The 13,909-nt window shown below is 45.2% G+C and overlaps 1 protein-coding gene across 1 annotated transcript in view; it reads right to left on the bottom strand.

Moving 5' to 3' along the window:
* Positions 1-3: 3 nt before the first annotated feature.
* LOC146595538 (uncharacterized) overlaps positions 4-13,909 on the bottom strand; it is a 29,732-nt gene continuing 15,826 nt past the window's right edge. The window contains exons 6-15 of the mRNA XM_085305592.1: positions 13,793-13,881; positions 9,961-10,014; positions 9,284-9,403; positions 6,281-6,367; positions 5,860-5,986; positions 5,260-5,387; positions 3,498-3,583; positions 3,202-3,271; positions 2,150-2,189; positions 4-343 (exon numbers count right to left, since the gene is read on the bottom strand). Coding sequence (XP_085161718.1) covers positions 312-343; positions 2,150-2,189; positions 3,202-3,271; positions 3,498-3,583; positions 5,260-5,387; positions 5,860-5,986; positions 6,281-6,367; positions 9,284-9,403; positions 9,961-10,014; positions 13,793-13,881 — 833 coding nt within the window. The 3' untranslated portion in view covers positions 4-311. The remainder of the gene's footprint in view (positions 344-2,149; positions 2,190-3,201; positions 3,272-3,497; positions 3,584-5,259; positions 5,388-5,859; positions 5,987-6,280; positions 6,368-9,283; positions 9,404-9,960; positions 10,015-13,792; positions 13,882-13,909) is intronic.

Here is a 13,909-nt window from a genome sequence, read left to right as displayed (position 1 = left end):
GCGCAGGGTCCGGCAGCTTTTATTTCCGAGGCACAGGCCGCGTACCAGTGGAGCCGCGAGCGGCGCTTTTGTCGCGATGCACAAGGGAACTGCGCGGCCGGGCCGGCAGAACCCGGTTTTACGCATTACACCCCCAGCCTCCGCGAGACCCCGACGCAGCAGCACACGCGCCGCGGACAGACATGCGAGTCTGATCAGAATAAGTTACAGGCTAGGTCTTCTTGTTGACACTGAAGCTATTTTTCTATTTTCTGCACGTGGTAGTTTCTCGGTGGGAAGAACTCAGTGGTTTCAGCATGCATCRTTCAGCCTTAGTTTTTCTGGTAGTAGAACCACTTGTCAACTGTATTGAGCAGGGGAAGAGAGATTTAATCGACAGTTAGTCACACACTTATCAAACACAGTCATACACTGCAAGCCTCCCTAGCAGCGCTGGCACGTCTGGTTCTGGGCCAACCGCTACTCGCTCGCTAGTTCCCAGGGCAACGGAAGCTGTACGTGGGCACTTGCAGTGCTTCCTCTGAAGCCCACCGCACCTTTCGGTGGGGCAATCCGCACGGCCTAGCATTCAAAACGCTTCTGCTGTCTCTTCATTTGCTTCGTACCCGGCAATTGGCTGTAATGCCTCAGCGCTGAGGCGAGTAGCCTCCTCGTCCTGCTCCTTCGGGCCCAGGGGGTGGACTCCTCATGAGCGAAGGGCCTASCTCTCATGCCGCTCTTAGGGCATTTTCACAGCTATAACCAACCACTCTCCAAGACAGGGAACCATTTCTCAATACCCCTCACAACATGATTCCCCCCCTGCTTGCTGTGCAGGGCAGGCGAGCGTTTCCATCACCTACAGCACCAGAGTGTTAAAGGGGGTCTTTTCACCGTCCCCCCAGCCAGCTGTGCATAGGCTGGCCTTGGCATGCGGGAGGCACAGCCCTATCCACGTGCCACTGCAGCGAGCCACGTTCATAAACGCTAGGTGAGCCAAAGCGGCAAAACTTTTGGAGTGAACTGGCAAGCACAGCACTGTAAGCATCGCCTCCAACTCRGTATTAATTCAGGGGTTGCCACTGGCTAATGTCACCAACTTCTTTATACTTCCAAAAGGTTCTTGTAGCCCAGTTTATACCTGCACGTGTATTTGCTTTCCTCGGGTTGTCCGAGGTATGCACCCTTACTCAGTTTGCCGCTGCTTCGAAAAGGGAGTAACTGCTCATGACTCATTCAGGGTGAGGGCAGCAACCCAGAGCTAGCTCAGATTCCCTAACACTCAGCTGTCCAGCCCGGGGAGGTAAGACTCATTTTACTGCAAACTCCCACAACAGCACGCAACGCACAATTACATGCGCTCAATTTCTTTCCACATTACCCAGGAAGAGACTGAAGATGACAGCTTTGTTCGGTYGTCCCCTGCCTATACTACTGTGAGTTCTCAGCTCTTCGCAAGACAGTGCCATTAGGTCTTACTTGCCCCTGGGTCTTGTCCCAGTTACAGCAACATCTTGATTTCACGCGCAAGGTGCCTATCACAGCCTCACACAGAAGGAAGGGCAGACAGCTGTTCAGGACTTGTCCCACAGCTGCGGCCATCTTAGGGAGCTGTGCCTTACGACGTGATACATCATGTTTCAGATATGTGCGAAGAGCCTTTTTACCAGCTTGGACATGACACTTCAGTGACAGACTCTGATCAGCAAGTTAAGCAGCAACTGCAGTACCAAATTCATGAACAGCTTCTACCACTCCTCTCTGAGTACRAAGTACTTCCCTTCTTCAGTTCGCCTGCACTTCCCTTGTACCGGTGTAAAAACGCTCTGCTGCTATTGTTAACGCTTCAGTCCTCTGAAGCGCTTTTCTTCCAGCTCCAAGGACCCGCCACATCTCTTTGGGAGCAAACTATAGCATCTCAGGTCTCCTGCTTACTGCTCCTATGCCAGCCTTACGTACTTAAATAAAGAACTAAGGCAACAGTAGATTTTTTTTTAAGGTATTAAACAGTATTACTGACAGAAGTAAATCTGACAAGGGCTTTCATCTTTCCTAGGTGCCAGAACCTATCAGTTCAGACCCTCATTTTCCTGTTGATAATTCCTTTGAGGACGGAATGGAATGACAATGCAGTACTGCTTTGCAATGTAACGTGGGTTTTGAGACTTACCTTCAGGTGGGATTGGGTTGGCAGCTTTACATGGTGGCGCCTGAAACAACAAGAGTATTAGCAGATAGCAACTAGCAAAGCAATTGATGTTAACTTCACACCTGAAGCTCACTAAACRTCATTTAGAGATGCACAAAATGTTTACTGAGCACAGTTTAAAATTTAAGCTGCATAAATTGGTCTGCGGCAATCAGTGCTGGACAACTATGAGAAAATAAGTTCACGTTCAACACGAGTCCCGTCATCACCGCTCAGCCTCCTCGTTCTGCATGTCCTACACGCCTGCGGTGCTGTGCCCTAAACGCAAACAGCAATCCACTCCCTTCATACTGTAAAGTCATCTGTTCATAAACAGTTACTGCTCCACTGTCTGTGCACTTGTCTGTAGCCTGTTCTTAAAAATAAAAATAATGAAAGACCCCACCAATGCGCAATGTGCTCACGGAATACAAGCGGAAAAGTTTTTTCTAGTTACACTTCCATACATTGAGGTGATAGTTTCATTTTGATTCTCCTGTCCCATTCCTCTAACCGCTTTCAACTTGCCAACAACAGTATTTCACAAGCTTAGGGAGACTCACGTAAGTCCTGAATCTGGATAAGGGTACTACACCRCCTTCAAGCCTTTCACTGCAAAGGATGCAGGGCCCTGGCTACCAGTCTCGCAGAAGTCAGGCTTCCTGGCTTTTCAGGCTTTTAAATTAAAGAGCATGATCTGTACTGTGAAACTCTCGAAAGGTCAAATATTTAAACAAACAGTCTTTAAACAGCTGACAGCAAAACTATAGTTCAGAAATTCAGCCCCACACAAAGCCTGTTTTGGATTCCACCTCCCAGATGACTCTAAGAGCAAGAAGGTGGCTCCTGAAGAACATCTTTCTCTACATCTATCTTCATATGTAAACCAGAAACAGGTGCCGAGTCCAGCCATCCAAAAAATTCTGAGTATTCAAAACACCATTTATAGAGGGAGGACTGTTTATGGTACCATACAAATCACTTCATCTGACCCTGAAGTTGGGGGTAGGATACTCRGACCAATTTGTACTTACTGCATCCACAGTAGCTTTTGCACACTCTTGACTACAGCAGAAAGGGCTGTCTGACACAGTCAGATTTGTGCTGGAAGAGAAAGGTTACTTGTGAGAATGTGAAAAACAAGTTTCTCCTCCACGAGTATTAAACAATGGAATACTAAGAAACATTCTTATAGTTGCCAGATTTAAGGGGAAGACTAGCAAAGTCAGTGAGCTCCTGAGAGAAAGCACATCCACGGTCAGGAAAGCAAGTTTCAGCCTCATTTGTTTAGGGGAAAGCAATACGTACTGTAACATAAGCGTTAACCTACCAGTTGATCTCCCCTCCATCCGTTTTTTTAGCTATTAAAGCTTTCCAGTGTTCATGAGTGCTTTTGATAACGTTCACTGCAAAATCCTAAAGTTGAAGATGAGAACAAACATTGCGTTATGTGTAAATAGTAGACCACTTGCCCCAGACCATCAGTTATGCAGCATGACAGACCAGTATTTATAGGCTGATTTTAGATAGTTTCTAACTCAGGAAGGTGATCAGAGACCTCTTTCATGACTTTGCCTTCCATGAGCAGCAGCTGAAACAATGGAGATTTTATAACAGGAATCGTTTTAACTTCAAGATGGGAGGATACGCCAAGGTCACCTAGCGAGTCTGAAGCCAAGAGAAACCGAATCCAGATATTCCAGTCTCAGGCAAGGGCTACACTACAAAGGAAATTCCCCCCACGCACACACCCTTCCCACTCGGTTTGTCTATAGCAACTAGTTGATCTTGACCCACCTGCGGCATTTCCTCCACTCTACCAAGTCACTCCACCGCTGGGCACATCAACAGGAAGAGACACACACCTAATCCAGCTTTGCAAGTTTTTAAAAATGAACCTGCTTCCAATCATATCACAGCTTTTTTCTTAAAAACTAGTACATATTTGAGCATTATTCTGTAAGCTTGGGGAAGGAAGCATACCCAATCCTTTGTTAACACGAACACCAGGAATAAATATCCTGGTCTGAGACCACAGACGAAGCCAAATAAAACACTGCAGGAACACGCGCAGGAMCACGTGCAACATTCCCGCCCCTACCTTCCGCCTCAGCCTTTGTTCCAGTTCCATCCATTCCGAGGGGCAGTTAGATGGTCCAGCCCACCCAACCTAACACCTTGCTCCTGTTGAAGAGGACAAGTCCACTCCCGTTTGACTCCCACTTGTCTCCCCTGCCCTTTCCTTCCCACATCAGACTTTCCAGGCTCTCTCCTGCTTCTCTGCACCCCCTTTGGAGCTTTTACAGCCTGCAAATAGATTCAACTCACTAACCACAGAAAAAAAACCCAAACTTGATCAAAAACGGCACACCTCTTGCTGTATGGTGAAACCCACCGGACCTGGCCTGAGGGAGGACCCAAAAGCAGGATTTCTCCCTTTCAGGAGCAGTGAATTACTAGATCACTCAGACTTTATCTGACTGAACCCTGAAAAGAAGCGGAGGCAGAGGAATAACGCTGCCACGGCAGAACCCTTAGTCAAAGGGTATCTGGGAATACCTGACAAGTGTTACCGTACATGCTTCAGAGTCACGCATACAAAGGGGGCAAATGGCTCCATTCCCAAACATAAGGGAAAGAAGCACTTCAGCTCCTGGAGTTTACTTCAGCTTGCAACAGGCTTCAGTGGAACAAAGCCAGGAAGCAAGCAAAGCAAAGGGTGAAGGCAAGCAGCCTTTGCACCACAGCAGGGACAGCAGAAAAATCTGGTGTTTTCCCTTCTGGTTCTAGGACTGAAACTCCTGGCCCTGAAGTGATCCCACACGGATGGAATCAGGAGGCAAAACTGGTAACATCAAGCAGGAGTGCTGAGATAACTCCGTGCTTTTGCTCTTAGTATTTCTGCTAGCACCAGTCTGGAAACAAGCTGAACAGGTAGGCTGAAAAAATAGTAGAAAGAACTAAGTCAGCTATCACCAGTCCTACAGAAAGTCAGTGCCTCGGCAACTCATCAGCCACGTCCCCACACATCTAGAGCTTACTCTGTGGGCAAGGGGCCTTCGCAGATTCACAGTAAAGAACGCTGCCCTTACCTTGCCTTTAAATTCACCATTAAAAGCAAATTGGTTTTCTGGCTTTCCATCAGGTACTTTGTATCTTCTGAACCAGTCCACTGTAGCTTCTAAGTATCCAGGTTTCATCCTTCTGACATCATTGATATCTAGCCAGGGAGAAAAGGCTTGTTAGCCAGACAACAATTGCAGAAGTTACTTGGTTATCACCCTGCTCTTTTGAGTTGCCCCTCAGGTTACACTGAAGCCACAGAGTGAGCACCTGTCAAAGGACAGTGAAGTTAAGTGTTTCATCTTCAGATTAAATCCTGGCTTCAACCAGATGCTCAGACACATTTAAACAGCTTTGATTAGAGATTTAGTGGACAAGTCCTTTCCTTCTGGCTGAACAGCCATCCTTTTCTTCACTGTCAGGCTGCGCAAAGGATGGATAACTACTGATAAAAAGTAGGATACTGTTTTGGCAGAGGATGATAGTGCCCTAATCCAGTGTCACATTTGATGAGTATACTGACTCTGCGACATTGCAGGAGCAAGTCAATATTCTGACCTGAAAGTTTCCTGAAGGTACTCAACTGCGAAGTGGAAATACGGGAATGTATCCTCCCTTCTGGTACTTACCATTATAGTTGTCTGCTTCGGGGTCTTCAACATTGATAGCAATTATCTTCCAGTCTGTCTCTCCCTCGTCAATCAGTGCCAGTGTGCCCAGCACCTTCACTTTGATGACTTCTCCTCGAGAGCAGACCTGCCAGGAAAAAAGACTTTGTCGGCTGTACTGATGCATTCAAGGAACGCGCAACACAGGTTTGGGCAAGCTGTTAGAGTTCGGGAAGCAGTTCCGTACCAGGAGATTAGCCGTAGCTTATCAGCGTTGCATGAGCCTTGGCTCACACTTTGACATCTCATCAACAATCTTCAGAAGCACCACAGAGTGGAAACATCACATTAAGATACAGGAGGTAAGAATTCAGTAAGCGACCTGACTTCAGAGATACTAATTACGTGTTTCAAAAGACAGTTACCCTTTAGAGCGCATTACCTTGCTTCCAATTTCACACACGTCGATTGGATCGTTATCTCCACAGCAGCCAGTATTTTCATCTTTATGACCTGGGTCTTCCCAAGTCTAGGAAAAAACACACAAACCTCRTAAGAGCTCTCACGTTTCAAGAGGAAACAAAAAGGAGGTTTGTTTCTTGGAAGAGATCGCATTGAGGATACAGATGATGGCCCACTGCACACTTGCTTTCAGTTCTGATGTTTGGGCTGCTATTTTACATGTGTCTGCAAATGCAGTTTTAATCTAAGTTAAAACTTCTTATTTTGCCAAGGGTAAGCCTCTCCCTCCCACTGACAAACCTTCTTTCCAGACAAAACATCTTTCCAGACTTCCTCTTCTGTTAAACAGCTGCATAAAGGTGAAGTTCACATCTATAAAGAACATTCATTGATTTGGCTGCCTGCCTGTTCCTCTCCCTATTCATTTCTTAACAGAAGTTTCCTGAATTCCAGATAGCTGTTCAAGAGAGATGGAAGAGAGAGAGGGTGTATTGTTTCCTTCTAGTTAAACATTTAAAAGACACACTTATACCAGAGCAGTAATAATAACCTCACATATCCTGTGCTACCCAGTATCCTACTGTATCTCAACTGAAGCCATATTATTTTGTAAATTGGAAGACGGGATTGCAGAAGGTATTTGAGCTATGCCTCCTAACGAAACAGTTGCTTACCACACATTTCTGATCAGCAGTGAAAGGACGGCGTGTCCACTTGCATCATAAGGAACACCTAACCGTAAGGTTGTTGAATGCTCCTCCCAGACATCCGCGTGCTGAGACACAACTACAGTCCTGACCTCATGATGCATCTGAAGAACCAAGGGAAACGTACCGAAATGTGCGTAGTGCTAAAGGAAGTTGGTTGCCCTCGAAGCGCAAGCCTCTTTGGGTCTAGTAGCACACAACCGAGAGAAGGCATCAAAAGTCATAATCCTGCACACAGAAACAGACTCCAGAATCCATGCAAGTAGAAAACAGTCTAACCTTGAACCACCACCTCAATCCACAAAACTGTGAGAGACTAGTAGGGGAGAAGAACTTTTCCCAGTAGTTAGACTGACTCCAAAGTAACTCTGAAAATCTACTTAGCTTGATAGGAGCGGCACATGCATTCAGAATTCAGAGAAAAACTCTCTATGTAGGACCTAGAAATTATTATTGCACAAGCCAAGATGTTTTATCACGTAAAACTTCAAATCACAGAGGAGGGATGTTGAGATGTTTGGCTCACCCCCCTCAACAAAAAGCGAGACCAGCCGTAGGTAATATTTCCCAGGCAAATCACTCTGATACTTTACCCTGGCCACGGAAAAGATTTTCTCCGGGGTTTAAACCGGAGCAGAGGATTTTCAGGTTAAGCCTATTACTTGTCCTGCTCACAACAGAGAGGACAAACAATTCAATCCTGATTTATTCTCACTCTGCAGCAACACTTTATACATGCGAAAACCTGTATTTCCTCCACTCTCATTCAGACAAAAGCATCTCTGACTCCTTAATTCTCTCTTTACATAGGTATAGTTTCATAGGCCATAGGCATAGAACAACACTTCTGTAGCTCTCCACTAGGCTCGTCAACTGGACCTCACCTTTCTTGTAAAACAGCTTAAGCCTAAAGAACAGTAAAGCCATACTAACAGAACCGTTCTTGGGCAAATACAGGCCTCAGTCTCAGACCTGGGAGGCCTTTCAAAAGTTGCAAGAGAGTCTGAATGCTCACAGAAGCAGCGTGGAAGAAAGCAGACATGTTCTTGAAGAAGTTTTTCTTAAGAGTGATTAGAAGATCCCACTCGATTTCACTTGAAGGTTTTTTGCTCAGAAGGACACAGACCTGGGATTTTGGCTGCTCACTACCTTTAGTCAGAGATGTATATGTATTCCTATGTTTGTTTCAAAGCTGAAACTATTTTTAGTCCTCCAACCAGAAGCTACGAACACATTTAGAGAAAACACTTGATATGTACTGCTACCAAGACCACAACTGGAAAATTCAGAGTGTTTCCACCCTCACTGATGGAATTTATTTCCCTAAAGGAACCTCAAGCCTTAAAGAGCATCAGAAGCAAACGCCCTTGCTCAAAGTTTCTATGCACCCAGCAGACATCAGTCAATTAAGAGCACTGTTTCTAGGTGTCACCATCTCTGTTGGTCCCTCCAGCCAGCTATTCCAGAGAAAGCCTGTCTGTGCAATTGCAGATTTCTGCCTCACGCGGTCTCTGGACTTCCGAGTGCCTCTCYGCCACTGAGTTCCAACAGTGAGAACTGGGCATCTATCATAGTACAGCGCGTGAGTTGCGCTATGTATTTCAGAGGTTTTCCAGACTCGGAAAAATAAGATGCCAAAAACTGGAAAGATATTACAGCTTATTAAGATATTACAGTAGATATTACAGATCTATTCAGGCTTTCATCGTCCACATACAAAGTCCAAAACAATTTGCTATTTCACTTGTAAAGAGTCAGCTCGGGAGCTGGACACCCAGACCCTGTACCATTAGCTTAAAACTTTGGCTCTTTCTGCTTTACCAGGCAGGATCAGAACACACTGCCTTGCCAGATGCCCACTGTGAAGCTTCATCTTCCTTATGCAGCGACAGCTTCCTTCATCCGAAGGCAAGGACCTGCAAGCTACCGTCCCACGGAATTGCTAAGCRGCCAAAGTCAAGCAGAGAAGCGAAACTTCACTAACAGCAGCTGCTCATCCTTAAAGTTTCCGACAGTTTGTTTACAGTATTAGCTGCAAGCCTGCCTCTTCAGATTTCTGCTYAAAATTATCACTGCTCTCTTGGCAAGTTTCCTTATTGGCAAGATTGTATCATTTGCAACTGCACCTATGTTCCACATCAGCCTTTCAGCTGATCTTCGTTGTTAAACTGGTAGTAATTAAAGACACAGGCAAGCTCACCAAGATGGTCTCGATGGCTAATACACAGCCCTGTCCCCCACCAGAAAGAATGAGCCAGAYAGACTCACTACAGTACCTGAGGGATGGCACCGTAATTCCAGATGTAACCCTTATGGGGAAACACGTTAGCTACGTAACGCAGCTTTCCTTTCTTCACATCTTGTTTAATYGGGTTTAAGGGATCCTTTGTTGCGATCTAGAAGAAAAATTGAAAAAAAATCTGTCTTCACTCTGCTTGCGAAGAAAATCTAAGCAATTTAATGAAATTAACTACTAACTGACAAGCCCAGAGGCCGACAGCTACCACTGAGGCCAAAAGTAAATACTAGACATTTCCTAYTGCACCTCCAGCTCCCAAGATTCAGTTTTCAGTAGACTTAATGTCAGAACCAGAAATTAGGTTGAGACTCTTAAGATGCCGCTTTAATCAGAAGTCACAAAAGAAAATCAAATTATTCTGACTTTTCCGCAAGTCTCAGCCTCAATATTATGCCTCTAGTATTAAACAYATATTTACAAAGGGAGTATGCATTGTGTCTTGGAAACTTCCTTGACACGACGTCTGCAATATTGCAGGTTTTGGAAGGCCTTACTCAGCAGAAGTGAATTATCTTCTTGTAAATTATAGAGCCAGAAATACCAGGCTACTCTTTTTCAGAACGTGGAAGTGAGGGTGAGGAGGASAGAATCAAAGCCAAAGATTAATAAATTAGTCAGTCTGAATACTTAGGGTAGGAATTTTAATACAGTTACCTCCATTTTAGCATTTGTCCATCGAGGTACTTCCACAACCATGTTGAACACATTCTGAAAAAAGCAAAAATATCAGTTAATGGGAAGGAATTTCAAGACCACACTTTAAGACACACACATAAGTACTTTGCATGAAAACCGTAACTTTTTGCTTCTTCCGGTGCCAATTTGGAGACATACGATGGAAGTCCCACAGTCCAGTTAGTCACATCATCACTTGGACTAATTTTAATCCCATGCAAAACACCAGCTAGAYTGTAGGCTACCAACACATTTTCTATCAGCTGCAACCTATGAACATCTCCACCATATTTTTAGGTCACAAAACAGCAGGTTTAAATCAAATCAAATCCAGCTGCATACAAACAGTTCTGGGCTTAACAAAATGAGGTTTTAGGCACATTCATTAAATACAAAGTGTTTAATTTCTAYAGCAAAAGTAATTCTGGCAATGTAGAACAGACAATACTTACAAGAGTAAGACATCTATTTATTAACACAGCTATCTACATACTAACTTGAACACAAAGAAAATCAATACAAAACATTGTAGTCAAACTGCCTTGATATTGGAAAACATGTCCTAGCTTCCCCTCCCCAAGCAATCTCTCCTACAAAAGCAGACTTTTTTTTTTTTTCAGGGCATAGTGTAAGAGATATGGGAGCTATGAGGGAGTGGAATAGAACAACCTCTTGCAGTATCTAGTTTATGAGTGACACTTGAAAATATCTCMCATTGACTCCAGCTAGGCTGGCAATACTTTTCAGAACTCAGTGTCCGCGCCCCTTCTTCCCCAGGAGARCAAGATCTTTCACATCTTAGCATCYGCYTTTTAAAGAGATTACTGCTTTTAACAAAAAGTCAAGTCCTGCTCCCTAGCATCAACAAGTTTYCTGATCTCCAGGTTAAGCAGTATTAGCATTGCAAAGGGCAATACAGACATGCTAAATCCCTTCCACCTGTATTGCACCATAATTGGATCGCTTATTGTGCAATCAGTGCTGTTATGTCATTGACTTTGCTCACACCCTTCCCTAACAAGTTTATTACATCCCCTTAATTGCAGGGGGGCAGTTGTGACCGCTGATTCCCAACTTAAATGCAAAAGGGTGTACACATGTGTATATGTGTGTGTATATATACACACACATGTATACACACATACATGTACATACACAAACACAATATTAAAATGCTAATACACTAATAATACAATACAATATTAATACAATATTAAAATAACATATACAATATACATGTAATTTTTACATAATGTAAGCAGAGCAATAAGATAGATTAGGACTGGATAGAAAGTACACTTAAGGCTTTGTAGGCAAGGAAAAGTGACTTGGAGGAGCACCTTTGAAACGCTCAAGGGAAGTTTCTAGGAGCTTACRCTCACAGTTTTCCCCCCAACAGTTCAAGGGACAGATCCGCCTTGGTTGAGGATATCCAGWGAGCAGCCCAAGGTCACTTGTTTAGAATGCTACAAGGAGGACAAGGCACACAGGTACAGATAAGGCTAGCATATCCCAGCCCTGGACTTAAAAACAACTCTGCAATCCTCTCAAATGYCTTAGAAGTATAAGGATAAAGATCAAGGAGCCCAGACAGAGTAAGGTAACCTTTTTCTCTAAGCTGAGTTCCCTATCACAGCTGCTAATAAGGTAGCAAGTAACAAGAAAAATCTCCCAGAGAGGCATTCCAGCCACAGAGAGGTCTAAGCCATCAGTTCTATTGTGCAACTTTGGAGCCAGCGACCTTCACAATACTGGTGACTCTAAATGACTTGGCACAGAGGCACTGGCAAGCCGCACTAAGTGCCTGAAAGGTCACCAGTAGTCCAGTTCATTTGTTAATCATTACTAATCCACYGAGACCTCCTCATCCCTCAGGTCCTTCCCACCCTATTTTGTGATCATCTGCAAAGCTCAGTTCTGTCTGAACTGTCTTTGCCCGAGTTACCTTCCAGACATCTGTTTTTGAAAGTTGGTTTCCCAATCAACCACAGAAATTGCTTTGCTGCTATCCTTAATTACAATCTGTCTTTTCCCTTCTGAGCAGCTCTAAGCCACCTCAGATTTCCTGACAGAGAGTATTTTGAGAACCCTATCTCAAAGCCAAACTAACAACCCCACTGCAAAGCTAAATTGACTGTCTTCAAGCAGGCAGGCTCCCTTTCAAGAGCAAACTCTTCTGTTTACTCTTTTGTTTCCCGTAACTAGCCTGTAACTCCACGTTTCTGCAGAGAAGGAAATACCCCTACAGTAATAAGAGCTAGCCAGCTAATGGACTCCCTTACCCTGTACTATCTGGACACCCTCAAGACAGTAGGGTGTATTCATCTTGCGGTGAGCAAATAYTTCTTCCTACAGTATTTTTACTGGGAGAAAGATTATAGACAGCGAGGAGTTTGTACAGGGCATCAGGTGGCTCTCCCTTCATAACATACGTTATACCTCTGTTCTCCTCACAGGAATTCTCAGAACTTGGAGAGGAGGTGGAAAACATACATACTGACTTGAGGACTAACGTAGCCAAGCTACGTATTGGTAAAGCACTTGCTCTTCACATCCTCTCTACGCCCACCTCAACAGTACCCTCCAAAAAACTAGAAGCAACAAATAAATGCAAGCCCTGTTGGCACCCAACTGGATGGATGACTCCTACAGCTCACCTTGCACTATACAAAGAAAAGAAATCCAAAGTAGGTTATAGCAAAGATGAAGAAAGAATCTCAGGAAGGACTCACTCACACTGGAATTCAAGATCTTGTCCAAATATGACAGCATGGAATGACTCATTCAGCTACAGTTTAGCTTACGCACAGGACTCCTGCAAGCATCTAGGGAAGTACTATAGCATGATTCAAAGGTTGTCAGAGGTTCAAAGAGCCTACAGTTTATCACTTTCATTAGCTCAGTACCCTCCACTAGGCTTCTCAAGCTGCAGGACATTTTAGTACTCCTTAAAATAAAAGTCAACCTATAAAAGGAAGATACACTGCCAAAAAGCCCAAGTTATCACTAAAAAACGTTCAGTGAGAACCGAAGACTAGCTGCCATGGTTTTCTAGGTGTCCCACAGTTGAAGATTTTAGATGGTGGTTTAGAACAGCCTAATTTGACAAACTGCTGGCTGCCGGAAGGACATAAAAACTCTGCRTCACTGCAGGTGGCAGGTTCTCAAGCTGCTCTTTTTGCAAGGCAAAAGGTCTCTAGAATTTAATGTTCTCATCTTCTAYTCGGTAGCCGAGCAGATTGCAGGCTAGCAGCACAGCGCAACCTCAACACAGTCAAAACCCAAGCCTGAAACATTGTGCAGCAATAACACACACCTCCAGAGGAAAGAACACGGCATTTAGTTAACTGCAAAACCGTTTCTTCTTTAAAGCAAAGTGTTTTCGCGTGACCTCACGGGCAAGTCCGACACAATTATCCTCGTATCCTGCGCTAACGAAAGGACATCGGAGCGAGATCCCTTCCCTTAATTCTTTTCCTCCGCGTCCTTCCACCTGAGGCTGGCAGCGGCTTGCTGGAGGAGGCAGAGGGCCCTGGCTCTTCAGGCGCTCCAGCGACCCGTCGCTCAGGTGCTGCTCAAAGCGAGCAGCGTGGGAACCCGGAACCCACAACCGCAGGAGTTTCCGGCTAGGACTGGCAAGTGCGTGGACGTAACGCGAGCACGAACCTCATCCATATGCCCCAAGGCTGCAGTGATGCAATGACGACTCTTTTTTCCCCCCCTCTTTTTTCTTTTTTCCCCCCGTTACCGTCGGTGCCCGCGCGGGCTGAGGCCCGGCCTCTCCCCTCGGAAGCCCCGCCGCCCCCATTACCTCACCGCCATCCGCGGAGATCGGGATGTCGTGAAACGGCGAGATGTACTGCCCTCGGCCGTCCTCTGCAAGGGAACGGCGGGCGTTAGCTTACCGCGGGCGGCCCCCGGGCTGCCC

The sequence above is a fragment of the Rhea americana genome, unplaced genomic scaffold, assembly GCF_003343005.1.
Source record: "Rhea americana isolate MKP2758 unplaced genomic scaffold, rheAme1 scaffold_222, whole genome shotgun sequence".
Lineage (NCBI taxonomy): Eukaryota > Metazoa > Chordata > Aves > Rheiformes > Rheidae > Rhea > Rhea americana.
Note: the sequence above shows the minus strand (reverse complement) of the source record. Positions and strands in the feature narration are given on the sequence as shown.